The sequence below is a fragment of the Muscardinus avellanarius genome (genome assembly GCF_963383645.1).
Source record: "Muscardinus avellanarius genome assembly, chromosome: 13".
Classification (NCBI taxonomy): domain Eukaryota; kingdom Metazoa; phylum Chordata; class Mammalia; order Rodentia; family Gliridae; genus Muscardinus; species Muscardinus avellanarius.
This window is the reverse complement of record NC_137799.1, coordinates 8,827,883-8,855,204: the sequence shown is the minus strand read 5'-3', so window position 1 is coordinate 8,855,204 and position 27,322 is coordinate 8,827,883. Positions and strand designations below refer to the sequence as shown.

Below are 27,322 nucleotides of genomic sequence, written 5' to 3'. Positions count from 1 at the left end.
CCAGGCCGCAGTGCGATTGGCGGAGGCGCGCGGGTGACGCTGACGGCGGGCGCGAGGCCCCGCCCCGGCCCCGCCCCCCGCGCGCGGCGCCGCAGCCTCGCTCTGGCCCGCGCCGCGCCCCCGCGCCGAGTCCGCGCGTCAGTCGGTCCCGAGCGCGGCGGCGGCGGGCGGCGGGCTGCAGCCGGCGGGGCGCGCCGCGGGGAGGCGTGAGGAGGGTCGCGGCCCGGACGCCCGCGCTACGCCATGGCCCCCATTGGCCTCAAAGCCGTGGTGGGAGAGAGTAAGTGGGGTCAGGGTCCTTCCCGAGGCGCGGGCGCGGCACCTGGCCGCAGCGCCCGGCCGCCGGCTCGGCGGGCCCCGTTATCCCGGGCCGCCTCCGGGGAGGGAAGCCCCTCCGGCCCGCTTCCCCCTTCCCGCCGCCCCTCTTCACCCCAGCCTCCCTCCGCCCCGCTCCTCGACCGCCATCCCCCCGCCCCAGCACGCACTCCATCCCCCGCGCCGCCCGCTTCCCCCCCGCGGCCCCGTTCCCCGTCACCCCGAGTCTCTCCTGGAGCAGCATCCCTCCTCCCTTCTCACCTGCATGCCCCTTCCTCCCGCCCATCACCCCGTTTTCCTCCCGGTCCCTCCCCTCCCCCACCTCCTCCTCCCCCAGGCCTCCCCTCCCCCTTTATCTCCCCCCTCCCGCCGCCCTCCGCTGCAGCATCACCCCTGCACCCCAGGTCTTCTCTCTCAGCGTTTGCCCCGACTTCCCCTCTCCCCTTCCTCGCCTTCTTTATTCCCCGATTCCACTCCTTTTTCTGTCTCCAAGCCCTCCCCTTTCCCCCCTCCCGCGGGAATCGTGACGGGCGACACCCCGGCCCGCGCCGTCCTCCTCGCCCCCTGCCGGCGCCGAGCCGCGGTCCCGGCTGCGGAGACCCACCTGGGAGCGGCCGCCGCGGGCGACGCCTGTTTTCCCGAGCCGGGCTCTGCAGGCGGAGCCGCCTCGGGCCTCCTCCCCTTCCCCGGGCCTGCCCTCCAGGGCGGGGGCCTGCCTGGGTCGCGAACCCCCTCTGATCGCTCCGGAGCGGGGGCTCCCCGGCCGCGGGAGGAGTGGCCCTGCCCAGCCCCGCAGTCTGCAGTCTCCTGTTTGCGGGACTCAGCCCGGGCTTGGCCGAGGTCTCAGGCGGCTCAGACCCTGCTGCGGGGAGGAAATGGTTGTTTATGGGCTTGGATGAAAGGCACAGCACCAAGGGATTCTTTAAAAATGGGGTGGTGGTGAGCGTCGGCTGCAGCAGAGTGAGGGCTGATGGTGGGGGAATATTTGGAAATCGGCCTCCTGAGTACTAAATGAGAATGTGATTATGTGCAGAAAAATAGCGCCTCTTCCATATTTTTGGCGTTTCTTTATAACGAAATTTGTAAGGATTGCTGTGGCTTTGGCTACCTCTTTGAGTTAAGAGAAAATTAAAACTGGGCTTTCCTCTGTAGGAGAGGATAAAAAAGGAAAAGGAAATAAAAATGGTGGAAATTTACAGTTTCCTTTCCAGGGGTTCTCTCCTGGAATAGCCTTGCCGGGTGCCTTTCTCTCCCTCCCTCCCTCCCTCCCTCCCTCTCCAATGCTTTCGGCTATGTAGAGTGTTCTGATTGAGCATCCTTAGCTGTTTTTCTCTTCCTTATTCTTTGTATTAGAATATTGGAAGTATTCCTATTGAGCAATCTTGTAGCTCCTTACAGAGGACCCGACCTATTACATCAGAAGAGAACTGTTATAAATACTGAACCACCAGCCGGGTGTGTGGTGACGCATGCCTATAATCCCAGTACCTGGGAGGCAGAAACAGGAAGATCTGAAGGTTTGAAGACAGCCCCAGCAAGTAGTGAGACTCTCATTAATCCAGTGAGACCCTGTTTCAAAAATAAAAATTTAAAAATAGGGCTGAGAGTGTAGCTCAAAGGTAAAAAGCCTCTGATTCTATCCTTAGCAACACACACACACACACACACACACACACACACACACACAGTTGAATCCCAGATTAACTTTTTTTTTTTTTTTGCGGTACTGGGGATTGAACACAGGGACATTCTACCTCTGAGCTATACACCCAAAGCCCTATTTTTTTATTCTTTAATTGAAATATGGTCTCACTAAGTTGCAGGAGCCTCACTAGTAGCTGCGGCTGGCTGCAAACCTGCAATCCTGTATAAGCCTCCTAAGTGCCGGGGTTACAAGCATGCGCTACCAAGCCCGGCTCCAGATGAACATTTAAAAAAAATGCTCACAACACCACTAGCATTACTCACGCTATGAAGCTTCTGATACTGTCTGTTTTCTGAGGAAAATCAGTGTTTAATGCTGGAGGATCCATAGGGATCCTCATGTCAAAATAATCCTTATTTTACCCTTGGGAAAGAAGTAGAGGTTTGGAGCAGTTAAATGACTTGCTAAAATCAGTATTAATTAATTTTTAAAAACCTGGTGTCTATTTTTTTGCAACCTTAGTAAAAAAAAAATAACTCTTAATTTTTGTGTGTATGTGGCACTGAGGATTGAACTTAGGGGCATTCTACTTCTGAGCCACACTCCCAGCCTGATTTTATTTCTTATTTGGAAACAGCATCTCATTAAGTTGCTGAGGCTGGCTTAGAACTGTGATCCTCCTGTGTCAGCCTGCCATATTCTGGGATTACAAGCATGTGCCTCCATGCCCAGCTTCATTATTCTCTATATACCATTTCCTTCTAATAACATTTCCCCCCTTCGAATACCTTTTTTTTTTTTTTTGCAGTACTGGGGATGGGACCCAGGAGCATTCTACCTCTGAGTTACACCCCCAGCCCTATTTTTTATTCTTTATTTTGAAACAGGTTCTTACTGAGTTGCAAAAGGCCTCACTAAGTATCGGAGGCTGTCTGTGAATTTATATCCTGTCTCAGCTTCCCAAATGCTGGGATTACAAGTGTGTGTCACCACGCCTGGCTTCTAATACCCTTTTAAAGGGTTATAAAATATGGAATATTACATTACATTGTTTCAAATTTCCATATGTATATATTTTCTTTTTGTAGTACTGGGAATTGAACCCAAGGACACACTACCACAGACCCTTTAATTAAATTAATTAATTTATTAATTTTTTTATTGTACTGGGGATTAAACCCAGGGGCATTCTACTTCCAAGCTATACCCCCAGCCCTATTTTTTTATCCTTTACTTTGAAACAGGGTCCAAGGGCCTCACTAAGTAGCTAAGGCTGGCCATGAACCTGCAATCTATCTTTCTCAGCCTTCCAAGTACTGGGATTACAAGTGTGCACCGCCATGCCCTGTCTGGCTATTTTATTTTATTTGTTGTACTGGGGATTGGACCCAGGGGCTTTCTACCACTGAGCTATACCCCAGAACTTTTTTTTTTTTTTTTTTTTTTTGGTGGTACTGGGGATGGAACTCAAAGGCTTTCTACCTTCGGGCTACACTCTCAGACCTATTTTATACTTCATTTGGAAACAGGGTCTCACTAAGTTGCTAAAAGCCTCACTAAGTAGCTGAAGCTGGCTTCAAACCTGTGCGATCTTCCTGTCTCAGCCTCCCAAGTGCTGGGATTATAAGTGTGCGCCACCACGCCTGGCCTGAACTTTTTTTTTTTTTAAATAGGGTCTCTGTAGATTGTTTAGAAGTTCTAGTTTGCTGAAACTGGTCTGGAAGCTGCCATTCTCCTATTTCAGCCTCTCAGTTACTGCGAGTACAGAAATACACCAGCCACCACACGGGCATTATTATTATTATTATTATTATTATTATTATTATTATATTTTTTTCCGGGTCTAGGGATGGAACCCAGAGGCATTTGACCTCCAAGCTACACCCCCTGCTGAATTTTTAATTCTTTATTTTGAAACCGGGTCTCACTGAGTTGCAGAGGGCCTCACTCAGTAGCTAAGGCTGTCTGCGAACCGCAATCCTCCGGTCTCAGCCTCCCGAATGCTGGGATTACAAGCGTGCGCCACCACGCCCGGCTTTCATTATTTTTTTTTTTGAAACAGGATCTCCCTAAGTGGCCTTGTGTTGGTTTCAAACCTGCCATTCTCCTGTCTTAGCCTCCCAAATACTAGGATGATGGGCATTCACTATTGTGGCCAGTTCAAATGTTATATTTCAATATTGCACTTCAAAGATAAAATCCCTAATTGTTGCCGGGCGTGGTGGCGTACGCTTGTAATCCCCGTGCTTGGGAGGCTGAGACAGGAGGATCACACGGTTCGAAGCCAGCCTCAGCTACTTAGTGAGGCTTTCAGCAACCTAGTGAGACCCTGTTTCCAAATAAAATATAAAAAAGGTCTGGGAGTATAGCCCGGAGGTAGAAAGCCTCTGGGTTCCACCCTCAGTACCAAAAAAAAAAAAAAAAAAAATTCTTAATTGCCATAGAAGTCAAGTTTTTGCATCCTTTTGTCAGGGCCTTTGTTTATGCAGGTGGCTCTCTAGTCCTTTCTCCTTGCCTCTTTTAGAAACTAGCATAAAGGTAAACAAAAACAAAATCAATATGTAGTATGGCCAGAGCTTCTTTTCTGAAATAAAGCAAAACTGCAGTGTACAAAAATAAAATTTTAGCCAGGTGTGATGGTGCACTCTGCTAGTAATACCAGTACTTGAGAGGCTGAGACAGGAGGATTACAGATTTGAAGTCAACTTTCAGCAAACTCTTAGCAACTTAGCAAGACCCTGATTCAAAATAAAAAATAAAAAGAGCTAGGAGTGTAGCTCAAAGATAGAATGCTCCTGAGTTCAATCCCCAGTATCAAGAAGAAAAAATAAAAATAAAAATAAACCCGACATGGGTATGCCTGTAATCTCAGTAGTTGGAGGCTGAGACAGGAGGATGGTAGGTTCGAGGACAGTCTCAGCAAATAGTGAGACTCTTATCAACCTAGTGAGACCCAGTTTCCAAATAAGAAATAAAATTGGGCTTGAGATGTAGCTTGAAGGTAAAATGCCTCTGGGTTCAAAAAAAAAAAAGCAGAAAAAAAATGAAACTGGGCATAGGTATGCACACCTGTAATCCTAGTACTTTGGAGACGGAGACAGGATTGAAGGTTCAAGGTCATCCTCAGCAATTTAACAAGGCCCTCAGAAACTTAGACCCTGTTTAGAAATAAAAAAAAAAAATGGCCGGGCGTGGTGGCACACACTTGTAATCCTAGCATTCAGGAGGCTGAGACCTGAGGATCGTGGTTCGCGGACAGCCTCAGCTACTTAGTGAGGCCCTCTGCAACTTAGTGAGACCCGGTTTCAAAATAAAAGAATAAAGCCGGGCGTGGTGGCGCACGCTTGTAATCCCCGCGCTTGGGAGGCAGAAACAGGAGGATCGCGCAGGTTCGAAGCCAGCCCCGCGCGCTGGCTTAGGAGACCCTGTTTCCAAATAAAAATGTAAAAATAGGTCTGGGAGTGTAGCCCGGAGGTAGAAGGGCTTCCAGGAACCCCAGTACCACCAAAAAAAAAAAAAAAAAAAAAAAAATAAATAAATAAATAAATAAATAAAATAAATAAATAAATAAAAGAATAAAAAATAGAGCAGAGGGTGTAGCTTGGAGGTCAAATGCCCCTGCGTTCTATCCCCAAACCCGCAAAAAAAAAAAAAAAAAAAAAAAAAAAATGGGGGTATAGCTCAGAGGCAGAATGCCCTTAGGTTCACTCCCCAGTAAAACACCACACACACACACAATTAAAAAAAAAAATTCTTCATAGCAATTCACATGAATGAAATGATCTTTTTCAAACCCTGGGTTCAATCTCCAGCACTACAAAAATCTTATAACCTAGTTGGGTTATAGGCAAGCACTCTACCCCAACCCTAGGTGGAAGTTTCTTCTGGGGAGAGTAGATCTTGTCTTGTTCTTATGTTTACCCTCAGTGCACAACTCGTGCCTGACACCCAGTTCATGCTGAATGGATGCCCATGGAGTCTAACTAATGAGTAGATGAAGGACTCTGAAGTTAGACTTCCTGGGTAAAATTTATTTATTTACTTTTGTGGTACTGAGGATTAAACCTAGCCAGGTGTGGTGGTGCAGTCCAGTAACACCAGTACTTGAGAGGCTGAGACAGGAGGATTATAGGAATTCTACCTCTGAGCTGCACCCCCAGCCCTGTTTTTGATTCTTGATTTTGAAACAGGGTCTCACTAAGTTGCAGAGGGTCTCATTAAGTAGCTGAGACTGGCTGTGAACCTGCGATCTTCTTGTCTCAGCCTCCCAAAGACTAGGATTTACAAGAATGCACTACCACGCCTGGCTTGGCACATGTTGAAAACTATATACATATTGCAGTCATATGACAACGACATACGTATCCCCGATGACCCACCCTAACTTCTCTGGGCCTCAATGATAGTATCTCATGGGATTGTTGTGAACATTAAATTACTTGAACCATATGAGTTGCCCAGGACACAGCCTGGCACCTGGTAGGTAGTTGATAGACTTACTTTTCATTGTAACACTTTCATTGTAAACAAAGCAATCATTTTTTTAATTTTTTTTATTTTTTTGTGGTACTGGGGATGGAACCCAGGGCCATTCTACCTCTGAGCTATACCCCCAGCCCTATTTTTTTTTTTTTATTGTTTATTTTGAAACAGGGTCTCACTGAGTTGCAAAGGGCCTCACTAAGTAGTTAGCTGAGGCTGTTTGCGAACCGCGATCCTCCTGGCTCAGCCTCCCAAATGCTGGGATTACAAGCGTGCGCCACTGTGTCCGGCTTAAAGCAATAAATTTTAGATTTATATTTAAGGTTCAGACCAATTTCTCTTAACCTCCAACTTCAACTAATATTAATAATGAGTCCACCTTGTAAGAGTGAATTGAGTTGGCAAGTGCAGATTTCAAAGCTTTCTCTGTGAGGATGTTTATTTAGAGGGGGAGTGAGAAAGAGATGACAGTAGAGGAGAATCTGTCATGTGTAGGCCTAGCTGGACACCTCTGAAACCCGCTTCCCTCCTGCAATTTGATCAGAGAAGAGCTCTTCAGGAGGACTGCTGGACCCAAAGAGAGGGAGAGGGGTTCAGTCCTTAGGCAGAGGTTTCTATTGAGTTCATCTCCCTGTGGAGAAAAGCAGAGATAGGGAGAGAACATCTGATTTTGGTCAATAAATAATCTGGGGATTAAGCCGGGCGTGGTGGTGCATGCTTGTAATCCCAGCATTTGGGAGGCTGAGACTGGAGAATCGCGGTTTACGGACAGCCTCAGCTACTTAGTGAGGCCCTCTGCAACTCAGTGAGACCCAGTTTCAAAATAAAGAATAAAAAATAGGGCAGGGGGTGTAGTTTGGAGGTTGAATGCCCCTGGGTTCCACTCCCAGACCCGCAATATAAATAAATAAATAATCTGTGGAAGTAATAGAGGTGTGGACACTGGGTGATGGGAATGTGTAAGTTTTTCTTGTCCCCGTGATTCGGAACTCTTATGGCTACGAACCAGTTGTTATTGAAAGCGCATGGTGTGAAGCCAAGAACTTGAGGACATCAACTCGTTCTAATATCGATGCCAAGAAGAACCTGGCTGCGTAGGAACATTTCGGTGCATCTGGTTGGCGAGTTCTTTAGCCCAAGAGTCTGCCTCAAATCTCCCTTGGGGGGGTCGGTGGCTTGCCTCCCGCCCTCCCTGCCAGTGGCCAGCAGAGTGCTTCAGGCCAGGTGGCTAGTCTAGTGAAGAGAGGTCATCCTCGTAGAGCCAGGGAAAACTGGATTTCCATTCTAGCCTTGCTAGAATGGCTTAATCTGTGTCTTCGCTCCCCATGGGTAAATCGGAGATATTGTGTCTACTTAGGATACTGAGCATTCAGAGTAACTTTGGCTAGTGTAGTGCCAGGTTCATGGTGGATTCTCATTTAATAGTTATCTTTGTGAGGGGAGCAGGCACAGCTGGGGAACTCCTAGTGATGCCGGGCCAGGACCAGAGATGCAGTCTTTGTTTTTTTTTTTTTTTTTTTTTCTCTTAAATTTTTTTTTCTAGCTAGGCATGGTGGTGCACGCTTGTAATCTCAGTAAGTGGGAGGCTGAGACAGGAGGATCAGGCAGGTTTGAAGCCAGCCTCATCTACTTAGGCCCTTAGCAACATAGTGAGACACTGTTTCCAAATACAAATATAAAATAGGTCTGGAAGTATAGCCCAGAGGTAGAAGGCCCCTAGGTTTCATCCTCTGTGCCACTTAAATTTTTTTTTCTAAAAAATTAAAAAACAGCCGGGTGTGGTGGCACACGTTTGTAATCCCAGCATTCGGGAGGCTGAGACTAGAGGATTGTGGTTCGCGGACAGCCTCAGCTACTTAGTGAGGCCCTCTGCAACTTAGTGAGACCCTGTTTCAAAATAAAGAATGAAAATCAGGGCTGGGGTTGTAGCTTGGAGGTCTAATGCCCCTAGGTTCCACCCCCAGACCTGCAAAAATAAATAAATAAATAATTAAAACACTTTTTTTTTCTGTGGTACTAGGAGTTAAACGCAGGAGTGTTCTATCTGTAAGCTACAGCCCCCAGCCCAGGTTTTTATTTTGAAACAGGGTCTTGCTAAGTTGCTAAGGCTGGTCTTAAACTACAATGCTCTTGTCTCAGCCTCTCAAGTACTAGGATTACTAGTGTGTACCACCACACCAGCTAAAATTTTCTTTTATTTTGTACTGGGCTTTGAATCCAGGGGCATTTTATCTATGAGCTATACCCTCAGGGCTTTTTATTTTTTTTTTTGTACAGAATCTTGCCAGGTGTGATGGTACACACTTGTAATCCTAGTACTTGGGAAGCTGAGACAGGAGGATCAAAGATTCAAGGACAGCTCAGCAACTTGTGAGACTCAGCAACCTAACAAGACCCTGTTTTAAAAGAAATACATTTGGGAGGCTAGGACAGGAGAATCCGGGTTTGCGGACAGCCTCAGCTATTCAGTGAGGCTCTTTGCAACTCAGGGGGACCCTGTTTAAAATTAAAAAATAAAAATAAGGCAGGGGATGTAGCTTGGAGGTAAAATGCCCCTGGGCTCAAGCCCTAGCACCCCCCCCCCCCCCCCCCCGCCACACACACACACAAAAGAAATAGAACAGAAAAGCAACAGTTGCTGAGGCTGGCCTTGAACCTGTGATCCTCCTGTCTCAGTTTCCCAAGTACTGGGATTTTAAGTGTGTGCCACCATTGCCAAGCTTCCTAAGATTTCTTTTTTTTTTTTTTGCGGGTCTGGGGGTGGAACCCAGGGGCATCGACCTCTGAGCCACATCCCCCGCCCTATTTTTTATTCTTTATTTTGAAATCGGGTCTCACTGAGTTTCAGAGGGCCTCACTAAGTAGCTGAAGCTGTCCTCGAACCATGATCCTCCAGTCTCAGCCTCCTGAATGCTGGGATTACAGGCATGTGCCACCACGCCTGGCCTAAGATTTCTTTAAACTCTTAAATTTTTAAGTATAAAAGTAGAGCTTATTTATTTATTTATTTATCTTGACACTAGGGATTAAACCCAGGGGTATTCTACCTCTGAGCTACACTCCCAGCCCCATTTGTTTTTTATTTTATTTTGAAACAGGGTCTCACTGAGTTGCGATCCTCCTGTCTCAGCCTCCCAAATTCTGGGATTACAAATACGTGCGACCACGCTCAGCTTTTCTTTTCTTTTCTTTCTTTTTTTTTTAACAGACTACTACTAAATTATTGCACTTTGGCCTCAAATCTGCAAACCCTCTGTCTCAGCCTCCCAAATACTGAAATTATAGGTGTGCACCACGATGCCTAGCTTCCTTCTTTAAAATCGGTCCCAAATCTTTTGTATCAAAATCTCTGTCATTAAATGAATTGGGAATTTTATGTTTGAATGTTCCAGGATACATCATATACACATGGAAACTCCTTTCCTTGAAAGACAGAGCTGATTTATCAATGAAATTACTTAAATCTGTTGCTGTGTGTATGTTTGTGGGGAGGGGTACTGGAAATTAAACAAGGGCTACTTTCCCATTGAGCTATACCCCTAGCCCTTTTACTTTGAGATAGGGTATTGCTAAATTGCCCAGGCTGAGCCGGGCGTGGTGGCACACGCTTGTAATCCCCGCGCTTGGGAGGCTGAGACAGGAGGATCGCGCACGTTCGAAGCCAGCCTCAGCTACTTAGTGAGGCTCTCAGCAACTTAGTGAGACCCTGTTTCCAAGTAAAATAGAAAATAGGTCTGGGAGTGTAGCTCGGAGGTAGAAAGCCCCTGGGTTCCACCTTCAGTACCACCAAAAAAAAAAAAAAAAAAATTGCCCAGGCTGGTCTCTAACTTGGGATCTTCCTGCCTGAATCTCTTGAGTAGCTGAGATAACGGGCATGGGCCACCACACTCAGCCCTCCACAGTCACGGATATACAATATTCTTGCCATTTATTTCTAAATATAGTCCTTTGTTTTAAACTAGGTATCACTCTTTCCGTGGGGTGATTAGTAGTTTAAATTATTGCAAAATTTCCGCCTGAAAGTGGTCTATGGCTCAAGTATCATCTCTGTATTGTGCATCAGAGATGAGAGGGTGTGTTTCTATCCCAGTACCCAGTAAGAGCTTATTTAAGGTACACTGCAAGGTTCCTCCTCTGGCTTTTTTGGACAGCACCTCTGAGACGAAAGGGTGTTTGGCAGCTAATAAATATCTTTTCCTTAGTGGCCAGGCCACGTTTTATGGTTATCTCTGGCAACTCGGCAGCTGCAGTTTTGAGCCTTCGTCCTGTGCATGCCAGGGGAGACGTGCTTCGGTATCCTGCTCCGTCCTCGAGTCCCCGATTGCCTGGTCAGGGGCTTCAGTGCAGGGATGGTGATAAAGTTAGGCCTCAGACGCCAGCTTTGTACCAGCAAATATGAATTTTAGTTTCTCCACGCTGTTATTGAAGTGTTCATACATCAGTGACGAGCAGTGTTGGGTAGTAGAAAAAGTTCTGGACTTGAGCTCAGAGTACCCAGATGACAGTCTGATTCTAACTCTCAAGGTCTCACTAAGTTGCTGAGAGTCTTTAAGTTACTGAGGCTGGCCTCAGACTTGCTTCCTCCTGTCTCAGCCTCCCAGGCTTGTGCTACCATGCCTGGCACACAGAATTCTTTTAAACAATATGCAAGACTGGTGTGGTGGCACACGTCTGTAATCCAGTACCTAGGGTGTTGAGACAGAAGTATCACATGTTCGAGGTCAGCCTCTGCAACTGAACAAGACCCTGTTTCAAAATGAAATTAAAGAGCCGGGCGTGGTGGTGCACACTTGTAATCCCAGCATTCGGGAGGCTGAGACAGGAGGATGAAGTCAGCCTCAGCTACCTAGTTAGGCCCTCTGCAACTCAGTGAAACCTTGTTTCAAAATAAATAATAAAAAAAAATAGGGCAGCTGGTGTGGTGGCCCATGCTTGTAATCCTGGTGCTTGGGAGGCAGAGACAAGAGGATCACACAGGTTCAAAGCCAGCCTTGCTGGCTTAAGAGACCCTGTTTCCAAATTTTAAAAAGTATAAAATAGGTCTGGAGGTAGAAGGATTTCCAGGAACCCCAGATTCACCAAAAAAAAAAAAAAAAAAAAAAATAGGGCAGGGGGTGTAGCTTGGAGGTCGAATGCCCCTGTGTTCCATCTCCAGATCCTAAATAAATAAATAAATAAATTTAAAATTAAAATAGGGCTGGGGTGTAGGTCAGAGATAGAGATAGAATGCCCCTGGGTTCTCTAATACCCCCAAACAATCGTATACAAAAAATTACTTGGAAAACAATAAAGAGCCAACACAAGGGGCTATAAATATTGTAGAGAGATAATTAGAGAGATGTTTATCTGCTCCGGGTTACCAAGTCATTAGAAGAGTCAAGGAAATGAACGCTCGTACTTTTCACAGAAATGCGATCTAATCACTAAACAACAGCCATCCGCCGCCCACCCTGATGCACCTCTGGAGGTTTGCGGGGCTGACTCGCAGCAGCTTACTGGTCTCATCCTGACGCGCACCTCGGCCCTGAGGCTGGAGTAACTCCATGGGGCAGCTCGCCATTGCTCCATTCTGCTTCTAGGGTGCTACTGATACTTCACTTCATTTTATTTATTTTTACTTTTGGTTTTTGTGGTGCTGGGGATTGAACCCAGCAGCATTCTACCTCCATGCCAAACCCCAGCCTTTTAACTTTTTTTTTTTTTTTTGGTGGTATTAGTGCTGGAACCCAGAGGCTTTCTACCTCCGGACTATACTCCCAGACCTATTTTATATTTTATTTGGAAACAGGGTCTCACTAAGTTGCTGAGAGCCTCACTAAGTAGCTGAGGCTGGCTTCGAACCTGTGCAATCCTCCTGTCTCAGCCTCCCAAGTGCAGGGATTACAAGCGTGCGCCACCACGCCTGGCTCTTTTTAACATTTTTATTTGGAAATAGGTTCTCACTACGTTGATAAGACCTCACTAAGTTGCTGTGGCTAGCCTTGAATCTGTGCTCCTCCTGTCTCAGCTTTCCAAGTCCTGGAATTACCGGCATGAGCCACCATGCCCGGCTTCACTTTTTTTTTTTTTATTTTTACTTTTTTGGGTACTGGGGATCGAACCTAGGGGACATTCTACCTCTGAGCTACACCGTGAGCCCTATTTTATTTTTTGTTTTAAAACAAGTTTCCAAAGTTGCTAAATTGCTGAGGCTGGCTTTAAACCTGTGATCCTCTTGTCTCTGTGTCAGCATCATAAGCACTGGGGTTATAGGCATAGGCCACCACACCTTGCTGATATTTCACTTTTTGTGTGTGTATGTGGTATTAGGGATTGAATCCAGGGGTATTCTACCTCTAAGTTACATCCCCAGCCCTTTTTAAAAACTTTTTGTGAAGCTAGGCATGGTGGTGCAGGCTTGTCATCCCAGTACTTGAGAGGCTGAAACAGAAGGATCGCAGGTTCACCTCCAGCCTCAGCTACTTTAGTGAGACCCTCTGCAACTTAGTGAGACCCTGTTTCAAAATAAAGAATAAAAATAGGCCTGGGAGTGTATTTCAGAGGTAGAATGCCCTTGGGTTCAATCCCCAGTACTGCAAAAACAACAACAACAACAACAACAACAACAACCCCCCCCACACAAAACAACAACAAAAATAACCTTTTTGCTTGGCAACGGGGTCTTTTTGGGTTGCTGAGAATCTCGCTTCTTGCTGAGGCTGTCCTTGAACCAGTGTTCCCTCCCATCTCAGCTTCCCAAGTAGTGTGCTTACAAGCATGCACCACCACATTCAGCTGATATTTCACTTTATTTATTATTTTTTTAATTTTTTATTTTTTTTGGTGGTACTGGGGTTCCTGGAAGCCCTTCTACTTCCAGGCTACACTCCCAGACCTATTTTTATATTTTTATTTGGAAACAGGGTCTCCTAAGCCAGCGCGCGTGGCTGGCTTCGAACCTGCGCGATCCTCCTGTCTCTGCCTCCCAAGCGCGGGGATTACAAGCGTGCGCCACCACGCCCGGCTCACTTTATTTTTATGTATTTATTTTTTGTGGTACTGGGGATGGAACCCAGGGGCTTTCTACCTCTGGCTACACTCCCAGACCTATTTTATATTTTATTTGGCAACAGGGTCTCACTAAGTTGCTGAGAGCCTCACTAAGTAGCTGAGGCTGGCTTCGAACCTGCGCAGTCCTCCCGTCTCAGCTTCCCAAGTACTGGGATTACAAGCGTGCGCCACCACGCCCGGCTCGATACTTTACTTTAAATACCTACTAATTATTTGGTGTGTAAGCTGACCTTATAATAAATGAATAAGATATTAAGTATTTATCATACCAGGAAAACCTTTTTTATTCTTAGGGGAGAAAAAATCAAAAATAGAGAAGTAAAGAAAAATAGAACAAACAGCCCCCAACTGGATGGTGTCCATGAAGGGGCAGATTTGAATCAGCGTCTCCAGCAGCTTCTCCTTGTGTGGTGCACTTGGGAGATGCCAGAGAACCTCAGGAGCACAGAGCCTGGCGAATTTCCATCCCAGCAGGCCTCGAGGAGTCTGGGGTCACGTGCTTCTATTTATTCCGCACTATGTAGACTGTATCTCCTCCCTCCCTCCCTCTCTCCTTTCCTCTCACCCTCCCTTCCTCACTAGAACCGGTACAGAGGGCAGCGGACCTATGGTGGATAAGTAGATCTGGTCCTTGTGGAGTCCAGACAGGCAGTGGCAACATATTGAGGACCTGCCCTGACAGGGGCATCATGGGAGATGTTGGGCAGGGCGGTAGGGATTGAGGGAGGCCACAGGAGATCTGGAGGGGGAGGAGAGAGGTGCTGGGGCTTCCTTAACTTGAAGGAATTTCCCCTTTATTCTAGGAGACAGGGAATCCTCTGAAGGTTTGAAGTCTGGAGAAGACAGGCTAGAATATAGTTGTTGTTGTTGTTTTGCAGCACTGGGGAGGGAACCCAGGGGCATTCTACCTCTGAGCTACACCCCCCAGCCCTATTTGTTATTTTTTATTTTGAAACAGGGTCTCACTGAGTTGCAAAGGGCCTCACTAAGTAGCTGAGACGGTCCTTGACCGGTGATCCTCCTGTCTCAGCCTCCTAAATGCTGGGATTGTAAGTGTGCGCCACCATGCCCGGCTAGAGTATAGGTTTTTTTTGGTCTTGTTTTGTTTTGTTTTGTTTTGTGGTACTGAGGGTAGAACCCAGAGGCTTTCTACTTCCGGGCTATACTCCCAGACCTATTTTATATTTTATTTGGTAACAGAGTCTCACTGATTTGCTGAGAGCCTCACTCAGTAGCTGAGGCTGGCTTCGAACCTGTGAGATCCTCCTGTCTCAGCCTCCCAAACTGGGATTACAAGCGTGTGCCACCACGCCCGGCTAGAGTAGTTTTTTTTTTTTTTTTGGTTGTTTTTTTTTTTTTTTTTTGCAGATCTAGGGATGGAACCTAGAGACACCCCCTGGCCAATTTTTTATTCTTTATTTTGAAACAGGGTCTCACTGAGTTGCAGAGGGCCTCACTAAGTAGCTGAGGCTGTCCATGAACCGCGATCCTCCGGTCTCAGCCTCCCAAATGCTGGGATTACAAGCGTGCGCCACCACGCCCGGCTAGAGTAGTTTTAAAGATCCTTGGTTGTTGTGTGGAGACTGGACAGGAGGCAGGAGTTAGGTGGTTGTTCAGATGGGGGTCTTGGTGGCAAGGATACTTATCCGCATCAGAGCATCAGATAGGGAAAAGAGGGAGGTGGACTGAAAGGCATCTAGAGAGTCAAGGGTCAGGTCTTGTGACTGGGTGTGAAAGGGGAGGGGAGGAAGAGGTGTCAGGAGAGTCCCAGTTTTCTGGCTCAGGCAGCCAGTCAGAAGATTGTGCTGAGCTGGGTGTGGTGGCACACGCACGCTTGTAATCCCCACACTTGGGAGGCTGAGACTGGAGGATCGCACAGGTTCGAAGCCAGCCTCAGCTGGTTTAAGAGACCCTGTTTCCAAATAAAATATAAAATAGATCTGGGAGTGTAGCCCCGAGGTAGAAGGCCCCTGGGTTCCATCCCCAGTACTGCCAAAAAAGAAGAAGAAGGAGGAGGAGGAGGAGGAGGAGGAGGAGGAGGAGAAAGAAGGTTGTGCTGTTCTCTGGGAGATACGGGGCAAGAGAAACAGGATTGCAGGAGGATGAGTTCTGTGGGCATCGAGTTATGGTGCCAGTGGACCGTGTAAGGGGAGATGCTAAGAGGCACCCTGCTGCCTCTCTGTGCTAATGGGCAGGTGTGCTGGAGTTGGGCAGAGCGCTCCTCTAATGCTAGCGCGTGGGGCAGGGCAGAAGACAGGGAGGATGGAGACTGAGGAGGAAGAGGACACTGACCAGATGGGCCAGCAGGAGCAGCCAGCAGGCTTGCGCGGGCAAGCAGGTCCTGCAGGGCAGTGTCTATGATTTTGTGACTCACAGGTCGCTTGGCTTGGCTTCGAGTGACCTTCAGCCAGCTGGGAGTCTTCAGTGAGGACCAGCCTCCTCTCTCTAGGCGAGGACGCTGGGCAGTTGGGAACTTTTCACAAGTATTTCTCTTGTACTTCCCCGGTCTCTTAGTCAGCATCAGCCTGGATTAACTTTATTGCTCACAGTCTTTAAAGAGGAAGAGCAGAAATGTTATAGTCAGTCAAAATGCAGAGCCGGGCGTGGTGCTGGCGCACACTTGTAATCTCAGTACTTGGGAGGCTGAGATAGGAGGATCGAAGGTTTGCGGCCAGCCTCAGCTACTTAGTGAGGCCCTCTGCAATTTAGTATGACCTTGTTTCAAAATAAAGAATAAAAAATAGGGCTGGAGGTGTAGAATGCCCCTGGGTTCAATCCCAGCACCAAAAAAAAAAAAAAAAAAAAGCAAAACTTAAAGGAATTAGATTTTATGAGGTGGTATCAAATTGTAGACCCTAAGCTGGGTGTGGTAATCCCAGCATTTGGGAGGCTGAGACAGGAAGATGGCGGTTTGCCCAGCCTCAGATACTTAGCGAGGCCCTTTGCAACTCAGTTGAGACCCTGTTTCAAAATAAAAGGAAAAAAAAAGTAAGGCCAAGGGTGTAGCTAAGGAGGTAGAATGTTCCTGGGTTCCATCCTCGATACCCCAAAACAAAAACAAAAAACTAAATTGTAGACTCTAGACGGGCATGGTGGCACACATTTGTGATCCCAGCATTCTGGAGGCTGAGACAGGAGGATTGTGGTTTGAGGACAACCTCAGCTACTTAGTGAGGCCCTTTGCAACTTAGTGAGACCCTGTTTCACAATAAATAATAAAAAATAGGGCTGGTGCCGGGCGTGGTGGTGCACGCTTGTAATCCCAGCGCTTGGGAGGCTGAGACAGGAGGATCGCACAGGTTCGAAGTCAGCCTCAGCTACTTAGTGAGGCTCTCAGCAACTTAGTGAGACCCTGTTTCCAAATAAAGTATAAAATAGGTCTGGGAGTGTAGCCCGGAGGCAAAAAGCCTCTGGGTCTCACCCCCAGTACCACCAAAAAAATAAAAAATAAAAAAAAAATAGGGCTGGGAGTGTAGCTAGGAGGTGGGATGCCCCGGGGTTCCATACCCAGTACTGCAAAACCAAAACAAAACCAAAACAAACTGTCGACTCTAGGCTCTGGAAGGGATCTTCCATGCCCCAGGTTGGACTCTCACTCAGAGCAAGAAGTCAGATTGTGCTTGTCTGTTGGGTGAATTATTGTAGCAGGTGTTTCCCTTCTCTGTGGGGACAGACAGCATTATTCTCTTGTTTCGTGCCAGTGTCACTCACGGTGACAGGTGTAAGCCCCGAGAAGAGCTACAACAGCAGGTCACTAAGGCTGCTTATGCTGCGCTTAGGCGCACCTAGGATTTTCTAGTAGCTTCTAATCCAGTCACAGACGATCCGCGTGAGCATCCTTTAATGACAGGAGGAACAAGACTGCTTTGGCTCGGCAAAAAGGAGGAGCTCATAGGTTTAGGTGGTTTTCAGTGCCCCAGACGAGGAGTGGCCCCATGATCCAGATCCCGTTGATCTCTGCTCTGAGCTTTTGCTTTGGTTGGCTAGGAGAGCCTCCCAAACAAGCCCTCAGCCTGGTCTCTGGACACATGGGTGTTGCTGGCACTCGTTGCTAGGGATTTGAAGAAAATAAAGCTTGAGAGCTGAGAGAGTCTTCTTCCACTGTTAGCTCGCATTATGAGCTTTGAATAATAGGCTACTCTGAGACAAAACCCTCACAAATGACCCACCCACAGGCTCCGCTTGCCTGGCGTGGAGGCAGGCTCCTTCAGGGCTTCACATAAGTAACGTGTGGCTCAGACGCTCCCCAGCTAGCTGTCCATAGGTCGTCCTGGGGTGGATTAGCACTGCGAGAGCTTCACTCCTGCGAGCCTGGTGGTGCACAACTGTAATGCTAGTACTTGGTTGGGAGGCTGAGACAGGAGGATCACAGGTTCGAGGACAGCCTCAGCAAGTAGTGAGAGTCATCAAGCTAGTGTGGAGACCTTGCTTCAGAAGAAAAATAAAATGGGGCTGGGGATGTAGCTGGGAGGTGAATGCCCTGTTCAGTCCCCAGTACCCCAGCCACAAGAGGCTTCACTCAGGACTTCCTCTCGGTTTTTCTCTTCATGAAATTCCTACTATTTGGATGTTGGGCTTCATGCGTAGGTCTGCTAATTTAAAAAAATTCTATGAGATTTCAGTGTTTTCTGTGATTTTGCAGCTTTATCTTTCTAGCTTTATATTTAATTTTCTCATTTCTGTTGCCATGTATTTTAAAATTCCCAGCAGCTTTTTTTCCCCCCCGATACTGAGGATGGAACCCAGGGGCATTCTACCTCAAAACTACACCCCTAGCCCTATTTTTTTTCTTTATTTTGAAACAGGGTCACTAAGTGGCAGAGCACCTCACTAAGTAGCTGAGGCTGTCCGTGAAACTTTGATCTTCCTGTCTCAGCCTCCTAAGTACTGGGATTACAGACATGTGTCACCACACCTGGCTCCCATCCCTATTTATTTATTTATTTATTTACTTAGAGACAGGGTCTTGCTAAGTTTTTGACACTGACCTCAAACTTCTGATCCTCCCGCCTCAGCCTCCTCACTCTATGGGTGAGCCACCCAGTAGCTCTTGTGAATTTTCTTTTTTTAAAACTCCCAGTTCTTGTTTTGTGGATGCAATATCTTCTTTTATGTCTCTCTTTGTCTCTCTCTGTCTCTCAGTCTCTCTCTCTTTCTCTCTCTCTCTCAGTGGTACTAGGGATTGAACCCAGAGGCATTCTACCTCTGAGCTATACCCCTCAAAATTTTTTATTTTGAAACAGGTTCTCGCTAAGTCACTGAGGCTGTCTTCAAACCTTCAGTCCTCTTGTCTCAGCCTATCAAGTGTTGGGATTACAGGTGTGTACCAGCATACCCCCACTATCTTTAATTAATTAATTTATTTATTTATTTTTGCAGTCCTGGGGGTGGAACCCAGGGGCATTCTACCTCTGAGCTACACCCCCAACCCTATTTTTTATTCTTTATTTTGAAACAGGGTCTCACTGAGTTGCAAAGGGCCTTACTAAGTAGCTGAGGCTGTCCTTGAACGGTGATCCTCCTGTCTCAGCCTCTCAAATGCTGGGATTATAAGCGTGTGCCATCACTCCCAGCTCCAACTATCTTTAAAAACAAAAAGTCTGTTCGTAGTCTCAGTTTCCTCTAGGATTTTTGTGGTTGTTTTGTTTGTTTTAGTCTGTTTCCTGGGAAGGAACGTCCCTGAAAGGTGCAGAAACCCTGCTTGTCCGCTTGGATTAAGAGCAGGAGATATAGAAGCCAGTTGGACCTCTCAGCCTGGGGCTGGGCCTGCTCCAGGTGGGCTGTTTGCTGAGGAACTCCGAGTGTTAGTGTCTTTAGGCTTTTCTTCTTGGGCTCAGATCTCCTGCGAAATTTCCTCCTGTCTCCTGCCTGGGAGTTAGCAGTCTGGAAACTGAGTGGATGGAGAGGACTGATGGCGGGAAGGCGGTGCTTGATGAGCCGTGTATATAGGTCATTTAGTCCTCTGCTTTCAGGTTGACAGCCACCTCTCACTGTGCTTCTGGTGCCCTGGCCTGGGGACCCCAGCATTCTGCCATATTGGGGAAAGGACAGTCACCCAGCAATGGGCCGCTGCTTCTGGAACACCGACTGTCCATCAGCACGCCTGCGCCCTTCCCATTCCTTCCAGCTCTGGAGGCCGCCCCAAGGGCGCGGGTCCTGCTGAGTGCACCAGAGCGCCCTGCGTCCCCCACTTGTGATGGGTGCAGCTTTCCTGGGCCTGCTAAGTCGGTCTCCACACATCTACTGTGGAAAGCAAGACCACAGACCCAGAATCTAAGAATAAGACTTTATCATTGCTAAGAACTGCATTCAAGGAAGGAAGAAGGGGGTGGCCTCCAGCCAAAGGCCATGGACCACCATGCCCTCACTTCCTAGGCTGCAGAGGTAGTCTCCCAGCACTCTAGAGCAGACAGGGCAGCCAAGAAGCCTGACCAAAGACAGTCTGAACGCAAGTATTTGGGATGCTCATATCCAGGAGTTTCCCATACTGCACTGGCTTATTAGCTCACCACGCTGAAGCAAGGCGTCCAGGGAACCCCAAGGTCATTATTCTTTCTCTTCCTCCTCCTCCTCCTCCTCCCATCCCCCCCCCCCCCCAATCTCGGTACTGGGAATGGGAATTGAACTCAGGGCATTCTACCTCTACCTCTGAGCTATACCTCCAGCCCTATTTTATTATATTTTACTTATTTTTGCAACACTAGGGATAGAGCCCAGGGGCATCCTACCTCTTGAGTTACACCCCCAGCCCTATTGAAACAGGGTCTCACTGAGTTGCAAAGAACCTCACTGTGTAACTGAGGCTGTCCTCGAAACTGGATCCTTCTGTCTCAGCCTCCCAAATGCTGAGATCACAAGTGTGCTCCACCATGCTGGGCTCTATTTCTTGTTTGTTTGTTTGTTTGTTTGTTTGTTTATTTATTTATTTATTTATTTATTTGTAGTACTGGGGATGGAACCCAGGAGCATTCCACCTCGAAGCTACACCCCCAGCCCTATTTTTTATTCTTTATTTTCTTTATTTTTTTGTGGTATTGGGGATGGAACCCAGGGCATTCTACCTCCAAGCTACACTTCCAGCCCTATTTTTTATTCTTTATTTTGAAAGAGGGTCTTACTGAGTTGCAAAGGACCTCACTAAGTAGCTGAGGATGTTCGCAAACCATGATTCTCCTGTCTCAGCCACCCAAATGCTGGGATTACAAGCATGAGCTACCACGCTAGTCTTATTTTTATTTTTAATTTGTGCATGTGTGTGTGGGGGGGTACTGGGAATTGAATGAACCCAGAAGCATTCTATATCTGAGCTACATCCCTAGACTGATTTTTTATTTTTTATTTGGAATCATGGTCTCACAAATTGATAAGAATCTCAGTACTTGCTGAGACTGACGTCAAACTCACAATTCTCCTGTCTCAGCCTCCCAAGTACTATTCTTCATTTTGAAACAGGGTCTCACTAAGTTGCACAGGGCCTCACTAAGTATCTGAGGCTGGCCACAAACCCGTATTCTTCTGTCTCAGCCTCCCAAGTACTGGGATTACAAGTGTGTGCCACCATGCCCAGCTCTACAATTTTTTAAAATTATTTATCTTTTACAAACTCTTGTGTTCAGGGCTGACTTTGAATAGATGGCAGCGAGGGAGCTGCTCTGCTACGTAGGAAACCCTGCCAGGGTTTCAACAATAGAAGCCGGGTGTCTATGAATGGTTTAGTGTCAGGCTCCCCACAGAGTGTTGTGTGACGGCAAGACGGTGGCCCCCTTTCCGGCCGTACCAGGTTTCCCAGGACTAAGGGCTGGTTCCAGAGTGCCTCGGTTCCCCTGTGTGGATATGGGACCATGGGGACCAGCTATCTAGGGCCAACCCAGGATCCTTGGGTGCTGCCCGATTGTTCCACCTGGATGGAATTCTCTTAGATGTGTTCAGTTATAATCACACAGATGACAGCTTTGCCCCAGTGGCTTCTCAGCCAAGTGCATACACCAAATGTCTGAACCTGCAACCTATTTTATTTTAAGATAAATTCTTGCTACGTTTCAGAGGGCCTTGCTTAATTGCTGAGGCTAGCCTTGAGCCTGGGATCCTCCTGTATCAGCCTTCCAAGTACTGGGATATCAAGCATTTGCCACTATACCCAGGCCAAGGTAATTTCTTACGACTGCGTTTTTCATACCCTACCAGGTCCCAATGTACTTCCTCAACAGAGTGGTCCCAGGTTTGGATCACCAGCCACTGTGTGGAGAGACCAACTCTGTCCTCATTGTCTATCCACCCTCCCAGCTGAGGGGAGGCAGTAAGGACCATTCTCCCGCACAGCTGTCACCACCTGTTGGCAGAGCATTCAGATAACGCCCAGGAACACAGGAAGGGGAGCCAGAGACGGCGGGCCCACGGCCAGAGAGAACTGCCCCTGGTCTAGGTGACTTTAGTGGGAAAAACAACAACTTCTAAACGTTTTTATAGGGGAAAAAAGAAACACTGCAAAGGCCCACATGAAGAATTTACTCCGGGAGAAGAGACCATTCTTAAGCTTACGAGAGCACAGTTCTAATGCTCTCCAATAACAGCTGTGAGTCAAGAGCCAGGGTGGGAGGCGTGTGAAGGGAACAGGTGGTAGAAATGGCCCAGCCAGGCCAAAGTGCAGACACGGAGCCATAGCACCCCACAGCAAGAAAGTGAGTGTTTTACTTGTGGCACTGGAGAATTGGACCCAAAGGCATTCCACCTGTGAGCTACACCCCAGCCCTATTTATTTATTTATTTATTTATTTATTTATCTTAGGAGGGTCTTGCAATCCTCCTGTCTCAACTTTCCAAATACTGGAATCATAGACGTGTGCCATCATGCCTGACGAGAAACCAGTTTTATTTTATTTTATTTTTTAATTCCTTCTGTGTGTAGAGTTTCTTTTTTATTTGTTTATACTTTTATTGGTGCCTTATAGTTGCACATCATAGTGTAATTCATACTGATAGTGACAAACGTGCACACAGCACTTAGAAACCAATTTTAAAACATAAAAAGCACGCCGGGCGTGGTGGCGCACGCTTGTCATCCCCGCGCTTGGGAGGCGGAGACCGGAGGATCCAAAGGCAGCCTCAGCTGGCTTAAGAGACACTGTTTCCAAATAAAATATAAAATAGGTCTGAGAGTGTAAGCCCGGAGGTAGAAGGCCCCTGGTTCCATCCCCAGTACCACAAGAAAAAAAAAAAAAAAAAAAAATACACACACACACACGGCAGAGTTGGTGTGGTGGCATATGCAGACTGAGACAGGAGGGTGGCCGATTTAAAGCCAGCCTCAGCAACTTATCAAGACCCTGTTTAAAATAAAAAATCGAGGACCAGAGGTAGAAGGTCCCTGGGTTGCATCATCAGTAACACACACACACACACACACACACACACACACACACACACACACAAGAAATTTATGTGAAGTACAAGGTTCTCAGCAGACTCTGGAAAGCGGGCTTGAGAAAACCATCCAGCCTGCACGTTCAGTGGCAGTGTGTCCTCTCTGCCCTTTCTCTCTGGGTGGCAGCCTTTCTTCTCTCTCAGAACGCCACCTTCTTGGGCTTGGTGCTGGGCCCAAGCCCCAGCAGGATGTTTTCTTTTCCTGGTATCTTATTGTAATCAATTCCGTGGATTTGGGAACGGAAGCAGCCCTCCTGAAACTGGACCTTTGTGTGTTTGTGTTGGGTGTGGGGGACGTTTCCTGCCTTCTAGAAGTTTCCCCGAGGCTTTTGTCTTATGTCACATTGACACCTATAGAATGGCTGTATCGAAGGTTCCAGAGGGAACTATAGCCTTGTCATGGTGCGTGGGACGGCACCTCTTACGATATCTCAGATCTGTGGGCCTAAAGCACTTTGAATCTCACAGCAGAACAGAGAGTTGGTCAGAATCTTGGGCTTGAAAATAAGATGATTCCTTTCACGGGCGGTCACCTTTTCTCTCTTGGGTTCAGTTTCTTTATCAAGTGGACCAGATCGGGCTTCAGTCTTGGCATTGTTGCTATTTGGGCAGAGGAGCCTGAGGACGCGCGATACGCGGGCTGTGGAGCGGCGTCCCGGCCTCTCTATGAGACACATGCCTGCACGTCCTCAGCGGCGACCGCCAAAGGAGACCCAGACATGCCCGAGTGTTCCTGGGGGACACGGCTGCTCCGTGCTGAAAGCCACCGGACTCCCTGTCTGCTCTGGGTTTCTCCAGCTATCTGAAACATTCCATTCTTTGCCTCTCTCTTCAAAGTGTTTCCCTGACCCTTTAGTCCTCGAGGAAACCCCCGTTCCAGATGAAGACTGATTTGGAGCCCGTAGATGGGGCATCTACAAGTTTAAGGTACTGGCCACATCTTGGGTTCCTGCCAGTCGCGATGTGTGCGCCCCGGGTTCTTCCGTGTGAGGACGATTTGCGGTGGTCATCACACAGCCTGAGCTGGAGGAGCTGGGGCTGTTTGCAGAGAATTGCGCAGACTGTTGGCTGGGCTCCAGCGGTTGAGGTCTGCCGCGGTGGGTCACCTTCAAGGGCAGTGACTTTTCTTTTTTTTTCTTTTTTCTTATTTTGTGGTACTGAAGATTGAACCCACGGGCATTCTACCTCCAAGCTACACCCCCTGGCCTATTTTTATTCTTTATTTTGAAACAGGGTGTCACTGAGTTGCAAAGGGCCCCACTGAGTAGCTGAGGCTGGCTGTGAACCAGATCCTCCTGCCTCAGCCTCCCAAATGCTGGGATTACAAGCCACGCACCAGCACGCTCGGCCTCCTATTTTTTATTCTTTATTTTGCAACAAGGTCTCACCAAGTTGCAGAGGGCCTCACTAAGTAACTGAGGCTGTCTGCAAACCTGCAATCTTCCTCTCTCAGCCTCTCAAATACTGGGATGACGAGCGTGAGCCACCATGACTGGCTCTCTTAGCAAGTTGTAAAATGCTTCCCAGGAAACAGAATGCTAGTGTCACTGCCTTGTACAAAAGCCCCCTCATTTTTTAGCCCTGCCTTTCAAAGCTGTCTCACTTGACAGTGCTAATGAGATAATAATAGTACGCTCTCTCTTGGAAGGTTAATTGCCATTTCATAATTTTTCTTTTAGTTCAGAATATCAACTAAATCACATTTGACTAAGAAGATTTCTAAATTATGTTGGTTTCCATTTTTAACTGATTTTTTTACTTGTGCATATTTTTAACTTTATAGTTCCTTTTATTCCCAGAATATTATGTTTTAGGCAACTTTAGGAAGAAAGGAGCTCTATTTTATTTTATATATATATATTTTTTTTGTGCTGGGGATTGAGCCTAGGACCTCACTCATACTAAGAACACACTATAACTGAGCCTTAGCCCCCCAAATAGCACTCCTGAAATAGAGTGTTGATTCTTAAAAGGATGCTGAGGACCAGGCGTGGTGGCGCACGCTTGTCATCCCAGCATTCGGGAGGCTGAGACCAGAGGATCGCAGTTCGTGGACAGCCTCAGCTACTTAGTGAGGCCCTCTGTAATTTAGTGAGACCCTGTTTCAAAATAAAGAATAAAAAATAGGTCATGGGGTGTAGCTCAGAGGTCGAATGCCCCTGGATTCCATCCCCAGACCTGCCCCCCCCCAAAAAAAAGAAGGATGCTGAGGAACTCCTGTTTTTTATCTTCCTTGGACCAGATTTGAGATTCCCTTTGTACCAATCAGCTTCTAGGTCTCTGAGGTTTTGCTTAGAGGTTCTCTAGCTTCTTAACCTTTTGGCTGTATTATTAGACCTTATAAAACAGGGGAAAATAAGATAAAAGATAAAAAACGAGACTCTGCTTTGAAAGAGAAAGTGAGGTCATTTCTGTAACTGTACCCAGCCTCCCTATGGGTCTACAGGTAGGATTTTGTTTCTCGGATGTCAGACATTTATCATCATGCGCTCCTTGGACGTTGGCAGCAGCCCAAGTTTTGGATGTCATAACCTTGGACGTTTGAGTCTTATGCAATCTCTGGGTATGTTTACTAGGCAGTGTAAGAAGCCATTGTTAACCCAGCTCTACGTTTTAGAGCTTGTGACAACTTCAAATCAATGGGCCCATCCTTTCCTCCCACTCCCCACCACTTCCAAATCAAACCCAGACAGGAACGCTCTCAGATTCAAACTGGCTGCACACGGTTGCTCAGCGCTTATGGGAGCACACTACCTTGTTCTTGGCCTGCGGCTGACAGTTTGTGGTTTCCACTTGTGCCAAGTACAATTTAGATACAAAGAATGAATTATAATGTTAGATAACGGATAGTTTATAGGGATAAACCTGAGTAGCTGTCTTCAGATGAAGGTGCTATGGGACACTTCCACGCTAAGCATCACAACGTTTGTGGGTGGTTTTTTTTTTTTTTTTTTTTTTTTTTTTTTTGCGGAACTGAGAACGGAACCCAGGACTTTCTACCTCCAAGCTACACCCACAGCCCTATTTTTCTTTCTCTCCTCTTTCTTTCTTTCTTCCTTTTTTTTTTTTTTTTTTGTGGTACTGGGGGTGATGGAACCTCGGGGCATTCTTCCTCTGAGCTACAGCCAAGCCCTAATTTTTTTTTTAATTTGGAAACAGGGTCTCCTAAGCCAGTGAGCGTATCTGGCTTCGAACCTGCGCAATCCTCCTGTCTCTGCCTCCCAAGGGCGGGGATTACAAGCGTGCGCCACCACACCCGGCCCAAGCCCTAATTTTTATTCTTTACTTTGAAACAGGGTCTCACTAAGTTGTGGAGGGCCTCACTCAGTAGCTGAGGCTGGCCGCAAAACAAGATCCTCCTGTCTCAGCCTCCCAAATCCTGGGATTACAAGTGTGTGCCACCACGCCCAGCTCTATTAAACTTTTTAATTTCACTGACTGGGTGATTTTGTTTCTTTCTTTGTTGGCTCTCTACATGAGAATATTAAGCGCATTAGCAGCATTTTTTTTGTTTTTGTTTTTCTTTTACACTGATGAGTGAACCCAGGGTATTCTAGCAATGAGCTACACCCCCAGCCCATCTTATTTTCTGTTTTTGAAATGGGTTCACTAGGTTGTCGAGTGAGCTACCTCACTCAGCAAGGTCAAAATAGCACTTAACCTAGGTGCTAGTGGTGATGGTAGCAGCCAACAGTGTGAAGTGCCTTTGTAGGCCTTGAGCTACATGCTTGACATTCGTTCCTTGCTCAGTTGCTGAGGCTGGCCTCAAGACTGTGATCCTTCTGTTTTAGCAAGAAGTCCGGGGATCACAGATGTAGGCCACCATGTCCAGGAGGAGCAGGTGTTTTGTTTAGCTTGATCTTCACAGGCTGGAATGCCTGGAAGATGTCTGGCATATAGCATGTATTGAGTAAATATTGTTGAATAATGAAGAAAATTGTATGCAGAGCCTGGGGATATAGTTCAGTGACAGAGTGCTTGACTAGCATGTGCAAGACCCTGGGTTTGATCCCCGGCAGAGAAACACCCTGGGGACATATATTATAAACTCCAGGGAGCAATAAGAAACCTATTGGAAGCCGGGCGTGGTGGCGCACGCTTGCAATCCCTGCGCTTAGGAGGCGGAGACAGGATTGCACAGGTTCCAAGACAGCCTCACTGGCTTAAGAGACCCTGTTTCCAAATAAAAAAGTATAAAAATTGGTCTGGGAGTGTAACCTGGAGGTAGAAGGGTTTCCAGGAACCCCAGTACCACCAAAAACAAAACAAAACAAAAACGAAACACACCAGAAAGAAACCTATTGGAAATCACTACTGCTTCCTTGTTAGGGAGACAGAGGCGTTAATGGTGATGGTAACAGCCAGCGGAGTGAAGCACCAGTGTAGGCCTGAGCGGAGTGCTGGACACAC

General features: G+C 47.2%; 1 protein-coding gene across 4 annotated transcripts in view; it reads left to right on the top strand.

Annotated features, from left to right (window-relative positions):
* Positions 1-243: 243 nt before the first annotated feature.
* Positions 244-27,322, top strand: part of STXBP1 (syntaxin binding protein 1) — a gene marked incomplete at both ends in the record, with an annotated part of 78,122 nt that continues 51,043 nt past the window's right edge. For all 4 annotated transcript variants that reach the window (XM_080708437.1, XM_080708436.1, XM_080708438.1 and 1 more), the window contains one exon: positions 244-280. In XM_080708437.1, coding sequence (XP_080564563.1) covers positions 244-280 — 37 coding nt within the window. The remainder of the gene's footprint in view (positions 281-27,322) is intronic.